General features: G+C 44.9%; 1 protein-coding gene across 1 annotated transcript in view; it reads right to left on the minus strand.

Annotated features, from left to right (window-relative positions):
* The window catches only part of LOC140425056 (ATP-binding cassette sub-family A member 13-like), a 505,398-nt gene extending 492,707 nt beyond the window's left edge, over nucleotides 1-12,691 (minus strand). Inside the window, exons 1-2 of the mRNA XM_072508872.1 lie at nucleotides 12,476-12,691; nucleotides 12,291-12,384 (exon numbers count right to left, since the gene is read on the minus strand). Coding sequence (XP_072364973.1) covers nucleotides 12,291-12,384; nucleotides 12,476-12,544 — 163 coding nt within the window. The 5' untranslated portion in view covers nucleotides 12,545-12,691. The remainder of the gene's footprint in view (nucleotides 1-12,290; nucleotides 12,385-12,475) is intronic.
* Between the last annotated feature and the right edge of the window lie 14,762 nt (nucleotides 12,692-27,453).

Here is a 27,453-nt window from a genome sequence, read left to right on the forward strand (position 1 = left end):
AAGGAGACATTTGCCAGGCATGATATTCCACTCACTGTCACGAGTGACAATGGTCCCTGCTTCCACAGCCAAGAGCGGTCCAATTTCACCAAGTCGTACCAATGTAACCATATCACCTCAAGCCCACACTACCCGCAGTCCAACGGGAAGGTTGAGAAAGGGGTCCATATAGTGAAGCAACTGCTCTGCAAGGCTGCGGACTCTGCTTCTGACTTCAACCTTGCGCTGTTGGCGTACAGGGCAACCCCTCTGTCCACCGGTATGTCTCCGGCTCAACTCCTCATGAATAGAGACCTGCAGATGACTGTTCCAGCCATACACTTACCAGACCTGGATCACCTCCCAGTGCTGCAAAAGGTGCAGCAACTCAGGAACCGGCAAAAGCTGGCATACGTTGCTCATGCTACCGATTTGCCTGTGCTGTCTCCGGGAGATGCTGTTCGCATCAAGCTACCTGCTGGAGGCTGGTCAGCTCCAGCTGCTGTTGTTCGACAGGCTGCTCCCAGATTGTTTGTGGTTCGTATGGCTGATGGCTCCATTGTCCGGCGCAACAGAAGGGCACTGCGCAAAGTTGCCTGCCCACCACCAGATCCTACTTTTCCAGATGTTGTTATGCCTCCTCCGGACACCTCGCATCACGAGGCCACCAATCTGGCAGCAATCCCACCTGTCAAGGTGCCGTCGTCCCCACCTCCACCTCTCAGGCGGTCGACAAGGATCAGACGCAAGCCCCAAATACTGGACTTATAGACATTTATCTTGTAAATTTTATTCTGTATCTGCACGCTAGACACCTCTTATGTATATATTCATCCACTCGCCATTTAATGTAAATAGTTCCACATGTAAATATAGTTGCATATGCTCCAAGCAATCAACATTTTTTTTTAAAAGCGGAGATGTCATGATATGCACTCATGCACATAATGAGATACAGACAGGCAGTGACAGACACCCAGTACAGCCAATCAACACACAGGACAGAACACAACCAATCACCAGGCAGAACACTAGAGGGGGGTTTCCCACTATAAAACATACAAGGCATCAACATTCTGCCTCTTTCCAGTGGTGACAGTCAGGGTGTATATATCAGTTAGCACCTTCTACACGTGCCTCAGAGCTAGTCTGGTCTTGTTAGTTTGAGCAAACAAGCTTAGATTAGTAGAGTGTCAAACCCACAGCGAACTGTGTGCATTGCTTAATAAGTTCAATAAAGCGTATTGAACTAACATCAAAGTTTGGAGTCTACTTTCAAGTACAACTGCATCCAGTTGCAGTCTGTGTTACCCCAGGGTGAATAACATGACAATTCTTACACACAACTACAATTTAATTTGTTGAAGGGACACCATCACTGGTGTTAACCAGTATAGAACAGTTGTGTTGATGTTGTGAAACACACAATACAATTACTTACTCAGATCTAAAAAAACATTACTGTACTGCAAAAAGTTTACTGTTACTCCATCTGTGTCAATTGTAAAATGATCCCCAGTTCTGCTAAACATTTATCCTTCCCCAAATGCTGATGATCTGATCTAATTACATTCAGAAACAAACCAGTTAGTTCATTTGATTATGCTGGTGTTTATACACAATACACAAATCCTGCTCTAATTGCCTCTTTCCACCTTGCCCCAATGTCTCTAAATTTCCTTCTCTCTCAAGAAAGCATTGATCCTCCCCTTAAACATGTCAATGCATTGTGCTTCGGGCATTCTTTATTTTTTATTATTCATTCCAAAGGGGCAACGCTTATCCCCTTCCTTGATTGCTCTGAGAAGGTGGGACTTATTTAACCACTGAATTCCTGGTAATAATTTGATGCAATTGAGTCGCTACTTCAGGGGATAGATAATAATCGTAGGATTACAGGGGATATTGGTTACACAAACAGATCATTCAGTCCAGCCAGTCCATGCTGGAGTTAATGCTCCTCTCAAGCCTCGTACCTAAATCTACTAATGTAACCATCTATTCCCTTTTCCCTCTTTATCTTGTTTCCCCACCATGTTCATGACATCACATACAGATCATTGGAGTAACATGATCAGTAGCTCAGTTGAGAACTGCTGGTTTCTTTTCCTAGATGGCATTAATAAACCAATTAGGTTGTTGCAACAATCCAACACCTTCATGGTCACTTTGCCTAACACCAGAGGCAGGATTTTCCCTGCAGGATTGACCTGCCATTAAGCTCAAATGGGGATCAGATGCTTACACTGTGTCAGGAGCAGTCAATATTAATGGCAATCACAATGTTAAACATACGCTGGATGTTTGTACACATTTCAGTGGGGATAGCTGGGACACTTGTGGTGGGGAAGAGTGTTGTCCCTGGACTCAGTCAAAAACGTGCTTTATCTGCAAGGGAAAGATTCTCTCTTGGTTTTGACTTCACCAACTGGTGTGGAGATAGTTTAGTTTATTAACAACTCCATGATAACTCCATAATACATAGAACATACAGTGCAGAAGGAGGCCATTCAGGCCTTTTTGAGTCTGCACTGACCCACTTAAGCCCTCACTTCCACCCTATCCCTGTATCCCCTCCTAACCTTTTTGGTCACTTAAGGGCAATTTAGCATGGCCAATCCACCTAGCCTGCACGTCTTTGGATTGTGGGAGGAAACCGGAGCACCCGGAGGAAACCCACGCACACACGGGGAGAACATGCAGACTCCGCACAGACAGTGACCCAGCGGGGAATCGAACCTGGGACCATGGCGCTGTGAAGCCACAGTGCTATCCACTTGTGCTACCGTGCTGCCCAATAATGCAGAAGAACATAACTGAATACAAAACAATCATCAATACACTTAAAAATATCCACAATGTACCAAAAAACATCTACCACCCCCTCCCAATAGGTAGCCCCACATCGGTGGAATGGCACCCTAATGAGCAGCGGAGACCACTGAAAAGGGACACACCAATGCAGGGCCCTTCAGGAGAGAGAGCCAACTGGTGTAGATCCTTATAAACATCACTCATCATGGATTGTCCCTTAATTGGCCAGTTAATGGTCAGGCGGTGGACTCACCATTCATTTAAGGAGGGCAGGCAGCTTCTCTAAGTTGGGGGGCCAATAGAAGGTTCTTCAACTTGGAAGGAGCAGGAGCAGGAGCAGGAAGCAGGAAGCAGACGCCCACAGCAAGCAGTTCAAAACCAAGGCTCTCTTTCTTCAACTTGTTGAAATATAAACTAAAAGATACACCCATTAGCTGGGCCACAGAGTAGGGTGGATGGTACCCCTCCATAAGGCATCCTGTGGCTGGAGCTGAACCCAGCCAGTCAGACAAGCGATAAACTCCAAGCATGCCTGGAGCACTGGTTCCCCAGTCTGATGCTGGGGCTGCCTCCAGGTAGCTGCCCGGGTTCCCCAGTCTGCTGCTGGGGCTGCCTCCAGGTAGCTGCACTGGTTCCCCAGTCTGCTGCTGGGGCTGCCTCCAGGTAGCTGCACTGGTTCCCCAGTCTGCTGCTGGGGCTGCCTCCAGGTAGCTGCCCGGGTTCCCCAGTCTGCTGCCGGGTCTGCCTCCAATTAGCTGCATTTTTCCCCAGTCTGCTGCTGGGGCTGCCTCCAGGTAGCTGCACTAGTTCCCCAGTCTGCTGCTGGGGCTGCCTCCAGGTAGCTGCACTAGTTCCCCAGTCTGCTGCTGGGACTGCCTCCAGGTAGCTGCATTGTTCCCCAGTCTGCTGCTGGGGCTGCCTCCAGGTAGCTGCACTGGTTCCCCAGTCTGCTGCTGGGGCTGCCTCCAGGTAGCTGCATTGTTCCCCAGTCTGCTGCTGGGGCTGCCTCCAGGTAGCTGCACTGGTTCCCCAGTCTGCTGCTGGGGCTGCCTCCAGGTAGCTGCACTGGTTCCCCAGTCTGCTGCTGGAGCTGCCTCCAGGTAGCTGCACTGGTTCCCCAGTCTGCTGCTGGGGCTGCCTTCAGGTAGCTGCACTGGTTCCCCAGTCTGCTGCTGGGGCTGCCTTCAGGTAGCTGCACTGGTTCCCCAGTCTGCTGCTGGGTCTGCCTCCAGGTAGCTGCACTGGGTCCCCAGTCTGCGGCTGCCTCCAGGTAGTTGCACTGGTTCCCCAGTCTGCTGCTGGGGCTGCCTCCAGGTAGCTGCACTGGTTCCCCAGTCTGCTGCCAGGTCTGCCTCCAGGTAGCTGCATTGTTCCCCAGTCTGCTGCTGGAGCTGCCTCCAGGTAGCTGCATTGTTCCCCAGTCTGCTGCTGGGGCTGCCTCCAGGTAGCTGCACTGGTTCCCCAGTCTGCTGCTGGAGCTGCCTCCAGGTAGCTGCACTGGTTCCCCTGTCTGCGGCTGCCTCCAGGTAGTTGCACTGGTTCCCCAGTCTGCTGCTGGGGCTGCCTCCAGGTAGCTGCATTGTTCCCCAATCTGCTGCTGGGGCTGCCTCCAGGTAGCTGCACTGGTTCCCCAGTCTGCTGGTGGGGCTGCCTCCAGGTAGCTGCACTGGTTCCCCAGTCTGCTGCTGGGGCTGCCTCCAGCTAGCTGCATTGTTCCCATGATCGGCGGAGACCTGGTGGCCAACTCGAAAATACCAATTTGCCTCTGACAATCGGTGGCGGGTGATCCTGTCATCCCACAATCCTTCTTCTGGAGCAAATGCTCCATTCTCCAAGTTTGGTCTAATAAAGTTTCTATTTAAATGTAACATTACCACTTTGGTATTCTATCCAGCAAGAAATGAATCACACAGTTTTGTTGCATTCTTAATAGTCTTATTAGCTTGAATTGGTATTTTAAAAGATTTATCCTTTGATATTCTTAATTCTCTTGCTTTCGCCTCGAGTCTGACCATTCTGCCCAAGCAGCCCATGTTGGTGTTCATAATAATATAATAATCTTTATTATTGTCACAAGTAATCTTACTTGAACACTGCAATGAAGTTACTGTGAAAATCCCATAGTCGCCACACTACAGCCTGTTCGGGTACACTGAGGGAGAATTCAGAAAGTCTTATTCACCGAACAACCATATTTTTCTGGTCTTGTGGGAGGAAACCAGAGCACCCAGAGGAAACCCACGCAGGCGCGGGGAAAGCGTGCAGACTCTGCAAAGACAGTGATCCAAGCAGGAATCTAACCTGAGACCCTGGCGCTATGAAGCAACAGTGCTAACCATTGTGCTAACGTGCACTGCCGAGCTAGTGCATGTTACGGCAATTATTTTACAAATTTCCTTAGATTCAGGAAAATGTGGCACCACTTTTCAGCAAAGGAGGAAGAGAGAAAACAATGAACTACAAGCCTCTTGGCCCAACATCAGCTATTGGAAAAATACTGAAACCTACTTTTAAGGAAGGCATAACACTGCACTTAGCAAAGCATAGTATGATGGGAACAAATCAACATGGTTTTACTAAAGGAAAATCCTGTTTGTCAAATTTATTAGAGTTTTTTGGGTGTGTAACTAACTGTATAGATAAAGAGGAACTAGTAGATGTAATATGCCTGGATTTCCAAAAGGCATTTTATAAGATGCTACACCAAAGTGGATAGGCTAGATTAAGGATCACGGAGTTGGGAGTAACAAATTAGCATGGATAGTGGATTGGTTAATGGATAGAAAGCAAAGAGCGGCATGAAGTGAATAGTGGAGTGCCACAAGGATCAATGCTGGGACCTCCACTGTTTAAGACCTTTATTTAATGATTTAGTTGAAGAGTCAGAGTAATGTATCTAAGTTTATTGATGATACAAAGATTGGTAGAAAGGTTAGATGTGAAAATGACAGAGAGGCAGCAAAGATATGTATATGTGTGGGGAACTAGATGGCAGATGGAGTATAATGTGGGGAACAATTAAGTTATTAGTTTTGGTTGTAAAAATAGAAAAGCAGAATACTTTTGAAAAAGTCTGAAACTTGTTTTGATATTCAAAGAGACTTGGGTGTGGTCATACAAGAAATGTAGAAACTTAGCATGCAGGTGTAGCAAGCACTTAAGAAGGCAAATGGCATGTTGGCCTTAATGACAAGATAAGAAGTCTTACAACACCAGGTTAAAGTCCAACAGGTTTGTTTCAAACACTAGCTTTTGCAGCACTGCTCCTTCCTCAGGTGAATGAAGAGGTATGTTCCAGAAACATATATATAGACAAAGTCAAAGCATTTGCAGGTAATTAAGTCTTTACAGATCCCCTATCTCTGAATCTGTAAAGATTTAATTACCTGCAAATGCTCGCATTCAAAACATTGTCTTGCATATTTGGCTTTGTCTATATATATGTTTCTGGAACAGACCTCTTCATTCACCTGAGGAAGGAGCAGTGCTCTGAAAGTTAGTGATTCGAAACAAACCTGTTGGACTTTAACCTGGTGTTGTAAGACTTCTTACTGTGCTCACCCCAGTCCAACACCAGCATCTCCACATCTTAATTACAAGGGGAATGGAGAAGAACATTAAATAAATCTTGTTGAAATTATGCATGGTTTTAGTGAGACCGTACCTAGAATATTGTGTGCAGTTTTGGTATCCACATATAAGAAAGGATAGACTTACAATGGAGGCATGACAGAGAAGGTTCACCATATTGGCCCCTGGGATTAATGTTCTAGGATGAGAGGCTGAGTAAATTGGGTTTATATTCTCAGGATTTTAGAAGAATGAGAGATTACCTCATTGAAACCTACAGAATTCTGAGGGGGTTTGATAGTGTAGACTCTGAAAGCTTGTTTCCATTGGCGGGGGACCAAGTACATGGGGGAACAGTCTCTGGATACGGAGCCGATCATTTAAGAGTGAGATGAGGAGAAATTACTTCACTCAAAAGATTGTGAGTGTTTGAAATTCTCTTCCCCGGAGTGTAGTGGGTGCTCCATCGCTGTAAATATTTACGGCTGAGATAGAAATTAAGGAATCAGGGAATTAAGGAATATGGAGAGTGGGTAGAAAAGTGGAGTTGCAGCCCAAGATCAGCCATTAGATGTTGCAGCGGGCTTGATGTGCCATATGATCGACTCATGCTCCTCCTTATTGTGTTTTTCTGTAGTTATCAGAGGTAGTTAAGTCTTGTCTATTCCAGTCTAAGTATGCTTTTAAGAACATGATACATCTGAATCATTGCCAAACAATCTCCCTGGCAATGAAAAATAACTATTATAATCATGGAGCCTCATTTCCTCTGGTTTTGGGTGTCATTAAAATGTAAAAAATGTTTTATTTGATTGGTTTTTACTTTCCCTTTTCAACTCTTTTTTTCCCTCTCTTAATCCAATCTTTCGTTCCATGTCTTTATTTATCCTTCTGTACCTCATTTGGCAGTAAAATTTAAAAACTCTATTCTATCTTCCGTTCTCAGACCTTATGCTTTTAATTTTCAAAATCCATGAGTCTGATTTGTTCAGAAGATACTGAGTGAATTGTCTTGTTCACTGTGGTTTCTGAAGCTCTGTTTCCCTTACCATTTCGCATTTTCAGCAACTTACCACAATAAAACAAAATGTAAAAACCTAAATGTGCAAAGGCAAGCCTACGTAATAGTGGATTCCACTAAATGGTTAACTATACATAGATAATACTCTGTCTTCTCTAGTTTTCTTTGAGTCTCAATGGTGCACCTGGCGTGCTTAAGTTTTGTTACTTTGTTCAGTCTCTTTGTTTTTTTTATTCATATATGGGATATGAGCATCACTGGCTAGGCCAGCATTTATTGCCTCTGTAATTGTCCTTGAGAAGATGGTGGTGAGCTGCTTTCCTGAACTGATGCAGTCCACTTGATTATCATCACTTTTTCTGTTAGCCTCTTCAATGAAAATTGAGGCAAATTATTTATCAATTCAATATCCCTGCCATTTCAGTATCATTTCCCAGTTGAAAAGGGAAAGTAAAAACCAATCAAATAAAACATTTTATATTTTTAACATTTTAATGACACCCAAAACCAGAAGAAATGAGGCTCCATGATTGTAATAGTTATTTTTCATTGCCAGGGAGATTTATCTGTCTCATCTCTTGGTGGCCTTATCCCTCTCTTAATTTTACTTTTGTTAATCATGCATTATAGAATACATAATTGATCATTTTTATTTTCTTGATATTTTCATATCCTCTGTCTTCATTGCCTTCTTTACCTTTTTCCTGTTCCTTTTTGCCAAAATCTTCTTTATTGTTTATACACACTACAAATGTCCTTTTCTTTTGGCTCAATCTTTCCCTTACGTTTTATTTGTTTATTTGTTTTCCTTAGGGTGAAGCAAGACATACAGAAGAGTTGATAGAAGTGTTTAAACAGTGGTTAAAGAGAATTGTTTCCAATGGTTGGAGGGTCGTCAACCAAAGGGCATAGATTTGAGGTGATAGGCAAAAGAACAAGAAGAAAAATTAGAAAACTTTTTCATACAACTAGTGGTTAGGATTTGGAGTGCACAGCACAATTTGGTGGTGAATACAGCCTTCAAAGGGAATTTGTATAAATCCTTGGTGGAGAAAAAGTACAAGGAAATTGGGAAAGAGTAGGCCAGCAGTATTAGCTGAAATATTCTTCAAAAGAGCTGTCAGAGGCTCAATGGGGAAAGTAGCCTAATCCTGTGTTTTTCTACTCCATAATTCTATGATCCTATGGTGCCCCATTCTTGGCTAGTTTATTCCTTTTTCAATAAAATATACTTCTCCTGAAGCCCCATTTAAATATTGTCCACTGCTCCATTGTCAATATTTCCCTTATTTTCTCCTAATTGGTGTATTTCCAATATATTACATTCTACTCCATTTATCTATATCAATTCTTATCAAAAATTGTAGTGTGAAACCATTACATGTTTACTTCTCTTATCTGCTTCGTTAATTTTCCACAACTAAATATGGCAGTGCATCCCCTCTTGTTAGGGACCTTACATATTGAGTCAGAAAGGTGTTTCTGTTTACATTTCACTTCCTCGCACCAGTTTGTTTGAACTAGAACAAAGAACAATACAGAATAGGAACAGGCCCTTCGGCCCTCCAAGCCTGTGCAAGTCATGATACCGCCCTTGGCCAAAACCCTCAGCACTTCCTTGTGCCGTATCGCTTTATACAAATCATATCCATGTATTTGTCAAGCTGCCTTTTGAACGACGTTAATGTATCTGCTTCCACAACCTCCCCTGGTAACGCATTCCTGGCACTCACCACCCTCTGTATAAAAACCCTGCCTCGCCGTCTACTCTAAACTTTGCCCCGTGGACCTTAAACTATGCCCCCTGGTGATTGACCCCTCCACCTTGGGAAAGAGTACATGCCCATCCACTCTATCCATGCCCCTCATAATCTTGTAGACCTCTAACAGGTCACCCCTCAACCTCCGTCATTCTAATGAAAACAGTCTATGTCTATTCAGCCTCTCCGCATAGCTAACACCATCCAGACCAGGCAACATCCTGGTAAACCTCCTCTGCACCCTCCCCAAAGCCTCCACATCCTTCTGGTAGTGTGGCGACCAGGATTGTGCACAATCTTCCAAGTGCGGCCTTACCAAGGTTCTATACAACTGCAGCATGACTTGCCGGTTTTTATATTCGATGCCCTGTCCAATGAAGGAAAGCATTCCATATGCTTTCTTGACAATCTTGTCCACTTGTGTTGCCACTTTCAAAGATCTGTGGATTTGCATGTCCAGATCTCTCTGACTTTCTATATTCCTAAGTGTTTTGCCATTTACGGTATATTTCCCCTCTATATTAGACGAGTTGAAACTTCCCTTAATTCTGTGGATTTTACTCATTTCATATATATTTGTCCGTATATTTCTCTCTCTACTTCTTTTCTTCTGTTTGCTCATCTGTACTATACCCTGAATTATGTGGCTGATCTCTCCTCAGAACCTCAGAATAGTACCTGGACATCTGAAGCATCACTGTCCAGTTTGATAAGTACCAAAGGCTGGCATTCAGCAATCTTGACTGCTTTGTAGCTTTTGGTTTTATTTTATGTGGTGTGACCATTTGATAGGAAGACACCAAGGTTCTGCTTGATGGATGTTTATATCCTTTATCTCAATCAATACAGATAATGTTTCTATTTCTTAGCTGTTTTTGTCATTTCTATCCCAATGTATATGTCATTCCTGGTTAAAGTAGCTAGCCCATCACCCCTTCTTTCTGCTTTATCATTCTGTATTATATCCTGAGAGCTATTTGGTTTTCTTACCATTAGGTAACATTTTAAATGAATTTATGGGGTGTGGGCGTCGCTGGTTAGGCCAGCATTTGTTGCCCAACCCTAGTTGCCCTTGAGAAGGTGGTGGTGAGTTGCCTTCTTGAACCTCTGCAGTCCCTGAGGTGTAGATACACCCAAGTGCTCTTAGCAAGGGAATTCCAGGATTTCGACCCAGTGAAGAAACGGCAATATATTTCCAAATCGGGGTGGTGAGTGTCTTGGAGGGGAACCTGCAGGTGATGAGGTTCCCAGGTATCTGCTGCCTTTGTCCTTCTAGATCAGGCATTTTCAAAGTGGGGGTCGCGAACCGCTGGCTTTTAACAATGCCGCTGTAAGCGAACTTCAAAATGACGGCCGCGACCATATAAGAAAATGCTGGCACACTGCGCATGTGTGCCCGCTCATCGGTGCGCATGTGCAGAACCACGTGGTTCCATAAGCTCCAGTAAGGAAAACTGATCAGCTAGCATTTAAAGGCAAGATTTCACCTAAAATGTGAAGGTACTTTTTTTAAAATTCTGTTTTGAATTTCTTTTCTATTTCTTATCCCAAAACCGACTGAGCAACCAGCACCTAAGTAACCAAATCCTGTGTTACACAGAATTGCGTTGAATATGCCACCACATTCGGCCAACTAGCCCATGTCCACATTTTTGCTTCATTCGGAACACAATTGAGCAGAAAGCACTATTCATACATGAGAGAAAACAAGAGGAGAAACAAAAGAACATTCTGGCCAGCCAACTAGCCGACATCTCGGAATTGAATGAAGTGCAAATAGATACAGGAGCAAATACTTTATCCCTCATGTCTTTCAAAATGTGAAGCAGCTACTGGTCTGGCTAGGTGGGCAGAAAATGGAATACAACCCAGGGAAGTGTGAGGTGATGCATTTGGGGAGGTCAATCAAGGCAAAGGATAGCTATATATGGGAGGATACTGAGAAGTGTAGAGGAAGGGAGGGACCTTGGAGCGAATGTCCACAGATCCCTGAAGGTAGCATGACAGGTTGCTAAGGTGGTTAAGAAGGCATCTGGAATCCTTCCATTTATTGGCCAAGGTAGGTTTGCACAATCGGAGAAGCAGGAGATTTTTTTTAAAATGCAATGTAATCTTCCCTCCTGAAGGGAGGCAAAGAGGTCACGACCCCCGAACCTCGACATCACGAGCTTTGGACGCGATTGCGATTCCTCCATTTTGTCGGCAGCAAACAAGGTAAGAGAAAATGTTGGGTCGTGAAGGTAGGCCGGCGTGGGTCCCGAAGGTCAGCCGGTTGGTAAAAATGGGTCCATGGAAAAAAAGTTTGATAAAAAACTGTTCTAGGTGGTAGTGGTCATGGGTTTGGAAGGTGCTGCCCAAGGAGCCTTGGGGAGTGCATCTTGTAGATGGTACACACGGCTGCTCCTATGTGTCAGTGATGGAGGGATTGAAGGTTTACGTTTAAATGAAATATCTTCCAGTTGCCCAATATCTGCATTCTGCTATGATGTTGATTTAAATTCATCCCTTCCAGCAGTTCACCTCTTCCTAGTTTTTAATCTGTGGCTGATTCTGACGGAGAACTTTAATTTCTCTCTCATCTTAAAAGCTATATTCCGTCCCTTAAAAATATTTAAGCAAGCATCAATGTTTATGGAAATTATGATCATATTTAAGAGCACTACAATTTGGTCTCTTTGCCGAACTTTCACTCGAAGTGAATTGTGAAGTCTAATTGAGGATAGTTTAAATTTTATTCATTCACCTCGTTTATTATCCGTCAAGTGTCCGATCGCCAGATACCAATCTAATCTTTCCAGCATTTCTTTGTAAAGACTCCAGTTTTAATAATTTGGTATAGAACTGAGGGATTTCCGAACTTGTTCCTAGCGTGCTTTCAAGGAATTGGATTTATTTCATTTGACACAGCTCAGATTTAATTTCGTTGCTATTTTCAACAAAACGGATTTCAGAATGGTTTGCAATTTCACTGGAAACTGTCAAGATGTGAAATCTCCCTGCCACACTTGGCCACGATTTATCCACGCAGATTGAGAATACCGGACAAACATTAAAGATAGTGATGTCCAACATCAACTCTTCATTAGTCTGACAGTGGATGTTAGAGCAACACCATTGCTTAGCAAAATGTACATTCCGATACTCACAATTAGCACGTTGACGGGGAAGATGCTGAACTCTCACACCAACCAAGATAAGAAACAATAGACACGGCCAGATAATCTCAGACAGGGTCAGCACCTGAAATGCACAAAGGGGAGAAACATGTCTAGACATCGCCAAAGTTCCCAATAAATGACCCGAAGGAAGTTAAAAGTAGTAGAAACCTTACCGGCTGTCTTAAACGGTAGAGGCAATTTTTCCAAAATAACACGCAAAGCTGGCGAATAAATTTGGCCATAATGGCCCTCTGAGCTGAAAGTCAGCAACCAGTTGATCTGCTGCTGCTGGGGAGCTGGCTGAAATTGGAGTTTCCCCGAGGTCAATGGCCACGGTTGAAGGACAGACAGTGTGTGTATCCGATCGGGAGCGAGCTCCTCTCTCACCACTGCTGCCCTCGGTAATGCAGAGGGAGAGGGAAAGGTTGCAGAACCCGATTGAGAAAGAACCTCCCTCTCACAAGCAACAATGATTCGGTTCTCAACCTCCAACAATGCAAAACAATGTAAGTTGCACATTTAAGAACCATGAAAGAAGATATCAGTTTATATGTATCAATGTATATATATAAAAGCGGGCGTTGTGAGGAATTCTGCTGAATAAAACTTTATCAAATTACTAAATTGTCAATGTGGTCACACTGTATCAATGGGGCAAAACATTTCACCGGATACAATCAAAGCAATTTACTGCAAAGTTTACTACTGCTGCTAGCTCTGGAAATTTCATTAAAGGCCACCCTTTCAACCTCACGTGCATTTTATCAATTAACATTGATATAACATTTATATCAATTACATTTAACATTTTCTTTGTCTCGGAAGTAAAATTTAATTTCCTGGCTTGCCCTTGTCTAAAATGTTGACCTAATGTTGTAGCAATTCAAATCAGTGATGAGCAAGAGGGCACACTGAGAGGAGCACGGATCTCCCAGAGGGGAGTGGAGCTGGAGGAGGATGGGGATCGGGGTGGGCAAGAACCACAGAGGGATTTGAAAACAAGGGGGAGAATTCTGAATGGACGCAGACCCTGTCATGATATGCAGCCACACACATAATGATATACAGACAAGCAGCTAATGGACACAGAAAACAGGACATGACCAATAAGCAGGCAGGACACTCAGGGGTGGGATTTGACTATAAAAGACACGAGGCACTCACACTCTGCCTCTTTCCACTGATGAACATCTAGAGAGTCAGTCAAGGGTGTTGTTACAATCTCACGCCCCCACCACCTGGCTAAGAGCTAGTCTGGTTCAGTCAGACAGAGTAACCACACTTAAGTTAGCAGAGAGTCGAACTTACAGAAAACTGTGCTAATTGTGCTATTAGTTCAATAAACCTGATTGAACTAACGTCAAGGTCTGGAGTATCTTTCTGATCTAAGCTGCATCCAGTTGCAGCCAGTGTTAGACCAGTGTACCTCACACAACATGATACCAGGAGACTACTAGTTTAAGGTGGCTTACCTCAGTCCGTTCCGTGACGACCAGCGAATGTATCCCGGCACCATGGAGAAGATTCAGGCTCCTCACCAGCTCAGGACCTCCGGCAATCTCAGTGCCAACTGGCGGTCATTCAAGCAAACGTTTCTGTTGTACATCGAAGCCTCAGACCTCAAGAGTGCGTCTGATGCAAGAAAGATCGCGCTTATCCTCTCAACAGCGGGTGATCAAGCCATCAAACTCTTCAACTCATTTAACTTCACCAAAGGCCAGGACAAGACAAAGTTTCAGACCATCCTGGACAAGTTCGATAGTCACTGTGAAGTGGACACCAACGGAATCTTCGAGCGCTACATATTCAAACAACGTCTTCAAGGTAAAGATGAATCTTTCAGTGCCTTCTTAACTAGCCTCCGCCTGCTAGCGCTGTCCTGCAACTTTGGTGATATTGCTGACTCCATGATCAGAGACCAAATCGTTTTTGGAGTTCACTCTGATCCTCTCAGAGAGTAGCTCTTAAAAATCAAGCATATGACCCTGCCAGTCGCGAATGAAACATGTACAGCACATGAGCACGCAAAAAATCGTATTCCCAGTACAAATCGGCTGAAAATGAGAAACTTGCCTCCCACGAGGCAGTGAGTGTGCAGGCCATCTCCCGGATGCAGCGCCTCAGCATTGAAGACAGCGGCCATCTCACGTGCTTTTCCCGGACCCCACGCATGCGCGATGCGAACGTGGTAACAAAGCGGCCGACACCCACACTGCGCAGATGCAGACGTCTGCCGACTGCACTGCGCATTGGCGACGACGTACACCGCATCATGACGCCAATGTCATGACGTGCCCGAACTGTGGCAATGCCCCCTTAAAAGGACACTGCCCGGCAAGAGGCAGGCGATGTTTAAACTGCAGGAAGCCAGGACAATATCCAGCCTTGTGCAGGTCTGCACCACCAGTCAGAGGCCAGCGCTCCCAATTCTGACGACGGTGCGTCCAGAATGTGCAACAATGATTACAGGATTCTGATCCTGGCAGTACAACGGATCCAGAGGACGAGTGCCTGGAGTCCGCCTACCGAGTGGGCATCATTACCACACGTGAACATGCCACACCTAACTCATCTCGCATTCAATCCATCCTCGCTGTGGATTCAGAGGACGAATGGTGTGCGGTGATGCAAGTCAACCGCTGCTCCATCCAGTTCAAGCCGGTCACAGGTGCTTCTGCCAACCTCCTCTCACAGGCAGACTTCAGACGCATCAAGAAGCCCCCCAAGGTCCTTCCAGCAGCCTGCCAGCTCCTGAACTATAACAGTAATGCCATCACAGCACTGGCATCCTACCATCTACTCGTCTCCAACCGGAGTACCCATGCACGGCTAAAGTTTGAAATTGTCAAGTCGGACAGCCTACGCGCATGCCTACAAAAAGCTAAACATGGTGCAGCGTGTTTATTCAATGACATCCTCCAATGTGGATCATCAGGCTGGCATTGACGACATCCTCGCTCAGTGTCCAGATGTGTTTGACGGTATGGGCACTTTGCCATATCGGTACAAGATCCTACTGCGACCTGATGCCAAGCCAGTGGTCCATGCACCACGCCGGGTCCTGGCTCCGCTGAAGGAGCGCCTGAAGGAACAGCTCAAGGAGCTGCAGCAGCAGGGGATCATTTCCAGGGTAACCACACCGACTGACTGGGTCAGCTCAATGGTGGTGGTTAAAATACCCTCTGGAGACCTGCGCATCTGCATTGATCCCAAGGATCGACACCAGAATACAATGCGTGAACACTACCCCATCCCGAAGCGGGAGGAAGTCACCAGTGAGATGGCACATGCACGGTTTTTCACGAAGTTAGATGCATCACATGGATTCTGGCAAATCCAGCTGGATGAGTCCAGCAGAAGGCTCTGCACCTTCAACACACCGTTTGGCAGGTACTGCTATAACCGTATGCCGTTCGGCATTGTCTCGGCATCGGAGTTATTTCATTGCATCATGAAGCAGATGATGGAGGGCATTGAAGTGGTTCGTGTGTACGTGGACGACGTCATCATATGGTCCACGACCCCTGAGGAGCATGTTTCCCGTCTCCAGCAGGTATTCCGCCGTGTCCACGCCAATGGCCTCAAGCTGAACAGGGCCAAATGTTGCTTTGGCATGTCGACACTCAAGTTCCTAGGAGACCAGATCTCTCAGCAGGGCGTGTGCCCCGACACAGACAAGGTCAAGGCCATCGCAGCCATGAAGGTCCCGGAAGACAAGAAGGCGGTATTGCGCTTCCTGGGCATGGTCAATTTTCTGGGCAAGTTCATCCCAAACATGGCCTCACACACCTAGTGTGACCCTACGAAAACCTAGTGAAGAAGTCCACTGCCTTCGAGTGGAAGGCGGCACATCAAGCAGAGTGGTTGGAGCTGAAAGCCAAGCTCACCACTGCACCCGTATTGGCATTTTTCGACCCAGACAGGGGAACAAAAATCTCGACGGATGCGAGCCAGGATGGCATTGGTGCGGTCCTGCTGCAACGTGATGACAATGCACCGGTTGCCTACGCAACAAGGACAATGATGCCCACCGAACAAAGGTATTCGCAAATCGAGAAGGAATGCCTGGGCTGTGGCGGTATTCACTTATGTTAAAGGCTGATCAGAACTGATTTTATATTAAATCATATATTCACTTTATATTAAAAACTGATCAGAGCTGATACTATATTAAATCATGTATTTAACCCTTTTTCAAAACTGATGACTGATGAAGTGAATTATCCCTTGTAAACCATTACTTATCGCAATAATGTTTTTTAAAATGTATTACAGACATTATCTTTGTAAGAGTCCAGATGCAGTGAACTCATTAAGTCTTGTGGCCTTGTCTGGGAATAAGCTTCGCCAACTAGGGAGGATATCACTTGTATAGTGGCCTTGCCACTATGGGGGGCTACTGCTTGGCAAGAGACCATGCCAAGAAAGGAGGCTGGTGTTTTTCTGGAGATAGCTACCGGAGGTATCAACCTCGTATCTTTAGGGACAAGTGTCCTGCTGGACCTCCCTAGAAACCAAGGTCTTGCCGACCCAGAGAGAGACTATTCTTTGTCTCAAAATAACTGGGGAGTCAAAATCCCTAAGTAGGAAAAGGATATAAATGTTTAAACACAGGCTCCAAAAGTTAGAGTTTCGCTTGGAGAACTGTTTAGGAGATTGCTGGGTGTTTATTTGACTAAGCTGCTATCTCGACTCGTAGAGTTCTGCTCTTGATTGAGTATCAAGCTCCGAGGCTACTAGTCGATGTAAGTATGAGATGTTTATAGCTTAAGCAATTATGTAGTTAGGGAGGTAAGAGGCTAACTCATCACATATCCTGTATTTATCAAACTGTATCATTTATCAAAAACACTTGTATTACCCTTTTTTCTTTAAATAAATTGCGTATATATTTTACCATACAAATCCGTTTCTATTTTAATCAATAAGAGTGACATTTAACTAAGACTCATCATATTCTCACACTTTGGGGCTGTCTGAAGGGTTACTTGCCCATGCCTGGCTCTCAAGAATTAGAAATATTTAGTCGATGTTAAGGAAAAGATAGCATCTAAGTCACAGTCTCCCTGTACACTGAAGGTAGTGAACGCAAGGCACATTGTGGATTAGAACTGCCAAATAGCGAGCCTTACTTTAGATATTCACAAGACCTTGTCTGGTAGCTTACAACCTCGACTAATCGGGAAGATCTTAGATAGAATACTCCTCAACTATCACATCTGGCGCCTGAAAACGTGGGGCCTGAGATTTATTCTTGGATCTTAACAAATAGACACAATAACTCTGTCGCTAGAATATATTTAATTCATAAGCTAAACTAAAACAGTGCACCATGACCCTTGAGTAAGGTCAGAACAATATAAAATGAAGCGCTAATACCAGCAGAATTAAATCAATTTCGACTACTATTGTTAAACTGTGTTTACTAGTAGGAAAGACAAGTATATATATTTTTTAATACTTTGGCTATGGCAGCTCAAGCACATCTCTGGCGTGATCCGACAGCAAACCCTGATCCCCTTGCAAATCAAACATTTAATGTTCCCAAGGGAACATTACTGGTGGATCATTTACTTGCATTGCAACCTCCTTTCGCAGACGGACAGAGATTTACGCTTGAAATAACAGAATTTTTCCCGGGGAAAAATCACAGACAAGACTGTCAGTTTGAATTAGCAACTCGTCTAATTAGACCAGGTTGTAGTGTACAGCCAAATGAATTAGTATCATTTGTGGTCTGTCACTCAGAAGATATAGACCCGCTCAATGCTAGCAGTGTCTTGGGGTTAACAGTACATGCTTATCCTGTTCCGGTCCCAAAAACTCCTACCTTCGATCCAGGGAATCCCTGGGGAGATGCTATAATTATTCTCAGTGACCTTAACATCCCCGCACTTCTGACACTGGCTCAGACAGAGATAGCGAGAAGAGCCATTGCAGGGATGAATCACACACTCCTGACAGCACCTAAACCGACAGGCGGGCCAGCGATTCTGGTCAGGATGAGATCAGTAATTGGGGAACACACTGTGTCCGTATTTAAAGATACCTTCGGACCAATTCCCCCGACGATAAAGAAGCCCTTAAATGTTTTTTTGAAAAAATGTCCATGTTAGAAATATTCTTCAGACCATTAACTCCAAGAGATAAGCAGCAGCTGCTGCGAGTTACAGCCCCAGCAGGCTTTCATCTTTCAGAAGTGGAATGTGGAACCTTGTTTCAAATTTTAGCTGCTGCCCATAAGAAAATTTATGGCCATGGCATGCAGTGGGGTTTCAGAAACATTCTTTTAAATGCCTTTAAAGTAGGGAGCATGAGAGAAACTTTCCAGCTTGCCTTGTAATTACAATTTGATTTTGCTCAAGTCAGTCGATTGTTATTAAAATCAGTCGTTGACTCAGCCCACCAACTGCACCTACAGGATGCAGCACACAGTCAACAAAACCAAACTGCTAAATACCATGCAGTTATTCAGGCTTGCGGAGACCTTGAGGAACTTTGCCAGCTGTCAGCTACCGAACTAGGAGGACATAGGGACGTCCCCTCCACCTCTGGGACACAACCCAGGGGGGAACAGGAGCACCAGCTGCCCCTCGTCCCCCAGGCAGGAGACAAACTCCTGCTGGAAGGTCCTCAGGAACTCCTGCACAAGCCCCAGCCTCAGGTTCCGGACAGCAGCCTTTTAGACAAACCCCCAGGCAGACACCACCGGGACCCCCAAGAGACCCACAACAGGCAGCACCCCGACGCCTATTCGAGGACAGAGGTCCACGATACCCCCAGTACCCTCCTCAACAAGGACGGTATGAATTCCAAGATAGAGCTAATATCCGCCCCCCTGGAAGATACCAGGATGATAGAAATCCACAGAGGCAACAGCAACAATACCAGGATCAGTCTAGAACTAATGGCAGTACTGGACAAAACAGAGGCCAAGGTAGAAATTCTAAAGGCGGCCACGTTCCGGCCAACATCCGAGTGTACACCTCCTCTAAATTACTATTGACTACAAATTCTCCCAAATCGCTCCCGCTCAATTCCCATACGTAAATGCCACCCTGTATCTTAATCCAAAATTACTAATCGCTACAATAAGGGTAATTTTACTTCTAGATACTGGGGCGGAAATGCCCCTCATAGATGAAGGATTTGCCCGCTACCATTCCTTAAACAGACCCATAATAGGGACCAGAAGTGTAAAAGGCATAACTTCAGAAGTAAGACAAATACCATTGGTACAGATCACCCTTCTAGCTAATGATCAAGTAATTAGATGTCAAGCTGGACTATGGCGAAGTTTAGACAAAGATCATGATTGCGATATTATCGTATCCCAAGACATAATTCAAAAGTATGACTTACTTCAATCAGCCCCTCAGGACAATAGAAAAAAACAGTTTGAGGAAATCCTTAAGGATAGCCCAGACAAACAGACAAAAGCACAAATTAAAAACTTAATTCTCAGACACTGGGGCTTATTCCAAAAGCACCAGAATCACTGCGGACTGCTAAAAATTAACCCAGTCACAACCGGAGTCAACGACTTCCCGGTTCAGAAACAATGGTTCATCCGAGACCCAGAGTGCAGAGCCGCGCTCCAAAAAACAATTGTCTCCCTATGCCAACAAGGCGTTCTGATTAAAAGATCATCTCCGTATAATTCCCCTATGTTTGGGATTCCCAAAGGCGGAGAACTACCGAGAACTAAACCGCGTTATGATTCCAAATGCAGCCCAATCCACTGGCATATAACAAGTCACACAACAGATTAGCCGAAAAAAGTACAAATCCACTTTAGACTTATCTAACGGCTTCTGGTCACACCCGATCATCCCCGAGGAGTATGATTACATAGCGTTCACTGGTCCGAACGGCCACCAGTACGTCTGGACCCGACTCCCGCAGGGCTTCCGCAATTCGTCTCAGCTCTTCCCGGCCGACGTTATTTTAGCATTAGCGCCCATACGTCATAAGTACGATATTGACGTCTATATAGACGACGTGTACGTGACAACCGACACCCGTGAACAACACTTAGAACCGTGGACAAAATCTTTACCCTTTTAAAAATCCATGGATACATTGTCGGCCTTAAAAAATGCTAATTGCTTAAAACATCAGTTGACTACCTTGGTATCGATGTCACAGACACTGGCCGAGGCTTTACTGACTCCTTTTCCGAGAAACTCTCGGCTATTAAAAATCGTACTTCTCGTAAAAAGCTACAATCTATACTGGGACTGCTTAATTTTGCACGGACGGCTGTACCAGCATTCGCTCCACTTTCAGCTTCCTTGTATGAGTCCTGTACCCCGACAAATAAACCTTTCTGCTTCCCGGAGCATGCAAAGGAAACTCTTACACAGCTAATTCTTGCAGTAAAAAATGCCACTGACCTTAGCTCAAGAGACCCATCCAGGGATAACTGTTTTATCCCTTGGATCGCTTCCCGAGCAGCCTGGGCAGCCTGCTTCGATGAGGGGGCCACAACGCCATTCCAATACCTCTCCCTTAACTACTCCCCCTGTGAACAGAGATTGACCATCTTAGAACGCTGCATGGTCCTTGCGGAAGGTTCAGGCCAATGCACGCATTATAATCAAAACGGGTTTTCCCCAACTAAGATCACAGGGAGGAATGCCAGGGAACGAATGCAAGGCAACCCGGGCCAGATACACTAAGTGGCACCATTTTTTATATGATACCTCCCTGAGCTTTGAAAAAATGAAAAATACTCGCAGGCTATACTCCATTTTCCCGGTTTTGAAAAACTGGACAAAGAAGAGGACCCGGATATTCCAAGTCTCAAACTTACCGTAACTCCCCTAGAGGACTTTGACCTTGTCATTTACTGCGATGGATCGGCAATACCCATCCCTGATAGACAAGGCAGCATGCGCACGATAACTGGTAGTGGAATAATACTAGGTTCTCATTCAAATGGAACCTTTAACCCCACCAAATCAATTTCAAGGACCCTGGGTCCCCATAATGCCCAATATGCAGAAGCACAGGCATTATTATTAGCCTTACAAGAAATACCTTCTAATGATACTAAAACATTAATCTGCACTGACAGCGCCTATTGCCAGAAGGCAGCTAATACTTTCTTACCAGTGTGGAGAAAGAATACCTTTAAGACAGATAAAGGAAAACCAATAGCTCATATATCCTTATCGCAAAAAATTGCCCAGCAATTAGACAACAAGCGTCATGTTACCATTATGCATGTCCCAGGCCATACAAAAGAAGGCCCCCACTGTATCGGTAACCAAATGGCAGAAAATGCTGCAAAACAAGCAGTGACCCTAGAAGAAGTAGGGATAGAGCATGTAACGGTCCTGGTAATTACAAGACAAATGTACAGTGACAATCAGGATGATGAGTTACGCCTATTTATTTCCGGAATAACCCCGCGCGGGTACCCATCCAACTATAACTATCATTGCGACGAAATGGGAAGAGTCTTGGTTACTATTCCAGGAAAGGAGGCTAAGGTTATCCCATCGGCAAAGAAGCGCCTAAGTTTAATACAGGACGTTAGCCATGGTTCCAGCCATCCTAGAGCGAAGGCAACAATGGCTAAACTACTGCTCACCTATTGGTGGCCTTATATATTAACTGATTGCAAAAAATTAGTGGCAAATTGTCCTCAGTGCCTCCAGACCTCGAAAGGAGGAGGAGTCACCAGATCTAAATTCATTTCAAGAGCAAAACCAGACGCCCCCCCCCACTGTATGTGGCAGACTGGATTATGTGGGACTCTTTACGCCCTCTACTGGGCACCCTCCTTATACAGGCCAAAACCAGTACATCTTAAGTAGTTGTTGACACCTGTACCTCCTACACGTGGTTGGTGCCCACAACCCGCTGTACAGAAAGCGCAACTGTTAATGCATTCAAAAACATCATTTTTCCCAGCGCTGGTTCCCCCATATTTCTCCACACAGATCGTGGATCTGCCTTTGTTGGAAAGGCGTTCCAGAAAATGTGTACCGACAAAGGTATTAAATTGGAACACAGCACTCCTTTGCACCCGCAATCAAGTGGGTCGGTGGAGCGGCGTAACCAAGATGTGAAGCTTTGCATGACTAAACTGCTAATGACACGAGGACGCAGTTGGGCCAAATTGGTGCCGGAGGTACAGCTGGCAGTCAACAACCTACCCCTGAGTCGCGTAGAACCTGAAGAACACATCACACCTTATTTTTTAATGTTTCAGGTACAATTGAATACCGCCCAGCAGGCACCTGAAGGAGTAATTCCTCAGTACAACCCAGAATTAGCCCAAGAAATGATTGGGTTATTGTCTCAAATGCAGCCTCCTAAACTGCCAGAACCCAATGAGTGGTCACCACAAGAAGGTGACTGGGTACAAGAAAAGAAAAATCCTAGGAATACCTTACTTAGACCTAAATGGAAACCCCCCGTTTGTGTCAAACAGGTCCAAGGTCGGACGCTTCTAGTTGACCACGGGACGAAAGGTATCAAACTAATATCCATTGATAACTGTCAACCAGTTCCCAAAGCCTTTGAATCACAGGTTAACAACACAATGACACGTTGGTACGCGCGATATGAGGTTAGATCCCATAACGAGCCAGAATTAGATGAACCCCCAGAAGAAATACCTCGGACTCAAGTTATTACTACACCTGGGAAGACCTGTCTCAAAGGTCACCCTCAACGTTTAAAGTTTAAGGCCAAAGTACAAAAGATCATACGTTCCCAAAAGAGATGGTCCAATAAGCAGAAACCCCAGTGCTGCTGCCTTGCCGCACTCGGCATTACTTTTTCACTTGTCCTTTTTAGCCTCATACTTGGCACTATTACGGTCTCCCTCATTGCAACGTGAACTTTTGACCTAAACTCTAATATAGGCCAGGACCTTAACTATACAGAGCTGAATAATAATGTCAATAATAACAGGCAAAACTGACGCCTATGATCATTGGAAGAACCGAACTCCACGGTCTCCATACCTTCAGAGATGCCGATTCAACGATCATGGGTCAAAGATGGTATTATTGCCTATACAGACATCCATCCCACAGTAAGGGCGGCAGGAACTATCATGGTTACACACACCTTGGTCCTAGACACAGATGTAATTTCAGCCCAACTCATGCTAAAAGAATTTTGACATAAACAAACAATGGCATCTGCTATCAGACAGCTGAAATTAACCTCTCCCCAGCTGAAGCTTGCTCAATTTACTGAGCCAGAAGAAGACATCCTTCAGTATGCACACTGTTATATCGTCACGCTGCCCGAAGCCCGGCCACCGGTCACTCTAAAAGTGGACCAATGTATTCCGCTACTACCCTCAGACGAATACGCATTTTCGGACAATGGACGACGATCAGTCGTAAATTTCTTCTCTCTCCACACAGAGAGGGTGCGGTGCCAAATGGTATATTTACGCAATTTCGGAATTAATTCCTACTGTTCCTCTCCAGGCTCTAACAGTGCCCACATTCAAAATTTCATCAATCACTCGACCCCTGACCACCATATGTCTCAACTCATGCTGGTGAACATATTACTTGTTCCACTTCCTTCGACGGACCCTGGTACAAAGAATCCAGAGACCCCGTTAAAGATTCTATTAATTTCCTCAAGTCACTATCATGAAATTCGTCCAACCTTCCCGATACGTGCCTACACATCTCCAAGGCACCAATGACTCAGGTTCATGCCAAGATTTCTTTCAACCTATCACTTTTTGTGACATTTGCAGGCACCCCCTCTGGGTCGCCCTCTTCAATCAATCCTTTTCAAACCATACAATTGGCATGAGATTGAACAGAAAAGGTATGGGAGCTTGTCCACTAGAAAACAGCACCAACACTAAACCCTATTGGCGTTGTACTAATAACCTCACAGCCTCTACCTGGACAGATAACAGTAACCAGAATATCACCTTCAGATCTCTCTATCTTGTCCTATTAGAAAATGAGACCCTCCTACACTCGCTTCACCACGCAGTAACTCCTATTCCCTTTTGGAACACTACCCTGGCAGGCAGCGCAGGAAATTTCACTGCAGCAATTGACTGTGCCTGGCTCCAACAGCTTGATTGCCACCTTAGGAATAAACTCCCCTCTTTCATCTCTAACTTCAAACGCAACGTTCATCTTCTTGAACTTCCCTCGGGTCTCGCACATATCGCATACAATCTCACCGCACCTCAGCCCATGGCCTGCCGCGAACGCAGATCTATTTCCGCTCAAATAGTTGAGGGACAACAAATCTCTGTAGACCTTATTTCCAGGTTTTTATCCTGGAATAAGGAACTGACGAACAATCAGCAGAATATTGCTCACCATATTATTTCCCTTGGAAAACACTCGGCCCAGGGACTAGCCCTCTCAGCAGCAGCTATGTTACATTTAGGGGCCAAATTATCAATCACTAAGACTTATACGCAACTACTTAGAATTATTAATGCTATCCAGATGGGCCATGTCCCCTGTGAAGAGTTAGAACAATCAATCAATGAATATATGTCTTCAGACAAACATCTGGCTGGTTTACAACGAGGAAGAACAACTGTAAAACTTTATAACATCATTACTTCTAATCCTGAAGATCCTGCTGGGGATATATTAGGTGGTATGGTAACTAGATATTACCAAAGACGTCGGTATAAGATTCAGCTTGTATTCTCAATACCTATGTTGCATGAAAATGGAGTGTCATTATTTACATACTTTTTGGCCAATATCGGCATTCCCCACTGTTGGGCCAAACACTGTACCCTGCTACAGATAAAACCCGACTATAATGTTGGTATAACTGAGCTGCCCCTTAAAAACCAGACGGCCTTATTACACGCCTCGACTATTACCTGACTCATGGCTAAATTACGCCCTCAGGGATCCTTCTGCATCGTTGATGACTTGACACCAGTTAACCTCTGCGATACCAGTGCACATGGTTGCCCTGTAATAGCCACGCCCATTACACAGGCGTTCCGCTCCTACTTCTCCATGGCCAACGGCTCAACCATTATAGCCACAGCAAACTTTTGCGAGGATTGCTCACTTCCAGTCGGCACCTGGCTGATTACCCCAACGGTTAACCATACCAGGTGTTGTGGCTATTTATTACCCCCAGTCACACTGCCGCCCAGCGGTAGAGCCATTTCTAAGGCTGCTTATCTCACAAATACTGGATGTCGCAATGGTCATCATACAGGAGCCATTAGTCCTTACATATACTAATTGGGACATCGAGAAACAGATAAAACACCTCCAGGCCCACTTGGAGTCAATAGACACTTCCTATACGGGAGCCATGAGAGAATTCTTTACTGTATTAGGCGAGACCATGAAAAACGCCTTCCCGAGACTACCACATGCATTCTCCTCGATTATTGACTTTACCATCAACACGGCCTCCAGAATGCTTAACTGGTTTGGCGATATGTTAGGAATGGGAAAATACCTAAAATATGGTTCAATTGGGGTTGCAGGCATAGTACTGATACATTTCCTTCGCCCCAATAGATAATTGACAGTTATGAATCAATACCAAAAGTGAGACGAGGACATAATTCAAGAATTCACTTTCCAATCCTACTTCTCTTCCCAGTCATTAACAGAATTATATGAAGAAGCTCTTGTCAAGCTTTCACTAAATACTAACGCCGGCACAGGAGATATGTATCCACAATATATGAGCTCCAATGGTTCCGTTCCAGGCGCTCTTTATTTCCGAGTCAGGCCGTCATTGTGGTTCTCACTAGGCCTCTCACATCCAGACCTCCAGACTATAAGCAACCTGCTTACAGTGAGACACTTGTGCGTTCCCTCTGCCCTTACGGCCTCATGCCCATTTTGTGACGTTTGTTGCCCATCTTTTGATCCTTTATCTTGCAACTCACGACATGCCCATTCCTGGGGCTACGCCCTGCGTTGCCAACTTCTGGACAACACTACGGTTATGAATTAGTATCATTATAAAATTCCCCTGAAGTCTTTTTATGAGGCTACATCCTACGCCCTTCCAGTCCCACTTGACCGTTTCGCATTAGAGAACACACCTTCAATACAAATGAGCATCCTCGGCTATTACCTTACCCCTTCACGCGCTGTGCCTTTCACGCCACACGCCTCATACGATGTGGCTTCTACCTCTGCTTTATTGACAGATAGTTGTGACTCTTCGCTGAGAGAAGAGTCTAGCATTGGACTTCGACCGGATGTACTTCCAGGACTAGAAGACCTTGATGTCAGTACGACCGTAACTTCAATGTGTCTCTCTCTGACTAAACATTATAAGATGAAAGAACAGTTTTTACGACCCTTCCACTTCCCCTTTTTGGTTACTTGGACACTAGTATTTCCACCGGTCTGCTCAGCAGCCTAGGTGGCCAAGAGGAGGATATGACCAGCAACTTGCAGATTATATGACTTGCGGATTATATGACTTGTGGATTATGTCCCCCTAGTCTGCCTCACCTTTCTGTAACATGTTCCCAATCTTGCAGCTCAAACTGCCAAAGCCAAAATTTGAACCAAAGCAGAAGACCAACCGAAAACAAATTTACAAACCATTATGTCTGATAAAAACCTTCTGCTCCCCCTACTGCCCCATCCTCCAGCAATGGGGCTCAGCAAATCAATACTACTCACTCCACACCGACCAACAAAGACAAGAGACCCTCTATACTCTGCGAAAGCTGCAACAATTATTGCTTGAGCATCGCGCCTCCTTATGCGGAGAATTGATATACCAATTCCTATACCGACGCTGGACCGAGGACTGGACCTCTTGCCTCACCTTGATGACCATGCCAATGGATGATCATCTAAATTTCAATTTCTATCCACACCACCTGGAAAATTTGGAAAAAGACCCTGGACAAAGAGACACGTTAACCTTTTGCAGATCTAATAATGGCACCTTCACTTGCAACAAAGTGCAGTTCCATGTTGGAGTAACTAAAGGAGAAACTTCTCATTCCTATACTTGCCCTTACATTCCAGAGCAACCAGAATAAACCCTTTTGCAAGGACTTATGAGCAAGGACTTCCTGAAAGCCCGTACTAGCCATTGTAATCTAACCACAGGAATGCTTATCTTTGCCCACAATCACCCCGTGAAGCAAAGGCACCTTACACAATTTCAGTGTGTAACCTGTTCC

This window comes from Scyliorhinus torazame, chromosome 6, assembly GCF_047496885.1.
Source record: "Scyliorhinus torazame isolate Kashiwa2021f chromosome 6, sScyTor2.1, whole genome shotgun sequence".
Classification (NCBI taxonomy): Eukaryota; Metazoa; Chordata; class Chondrichthyes; order Carcharhiniformes; family Scyliorhinidae; genus Scyliorhinus; species Scyliorhinus torazame.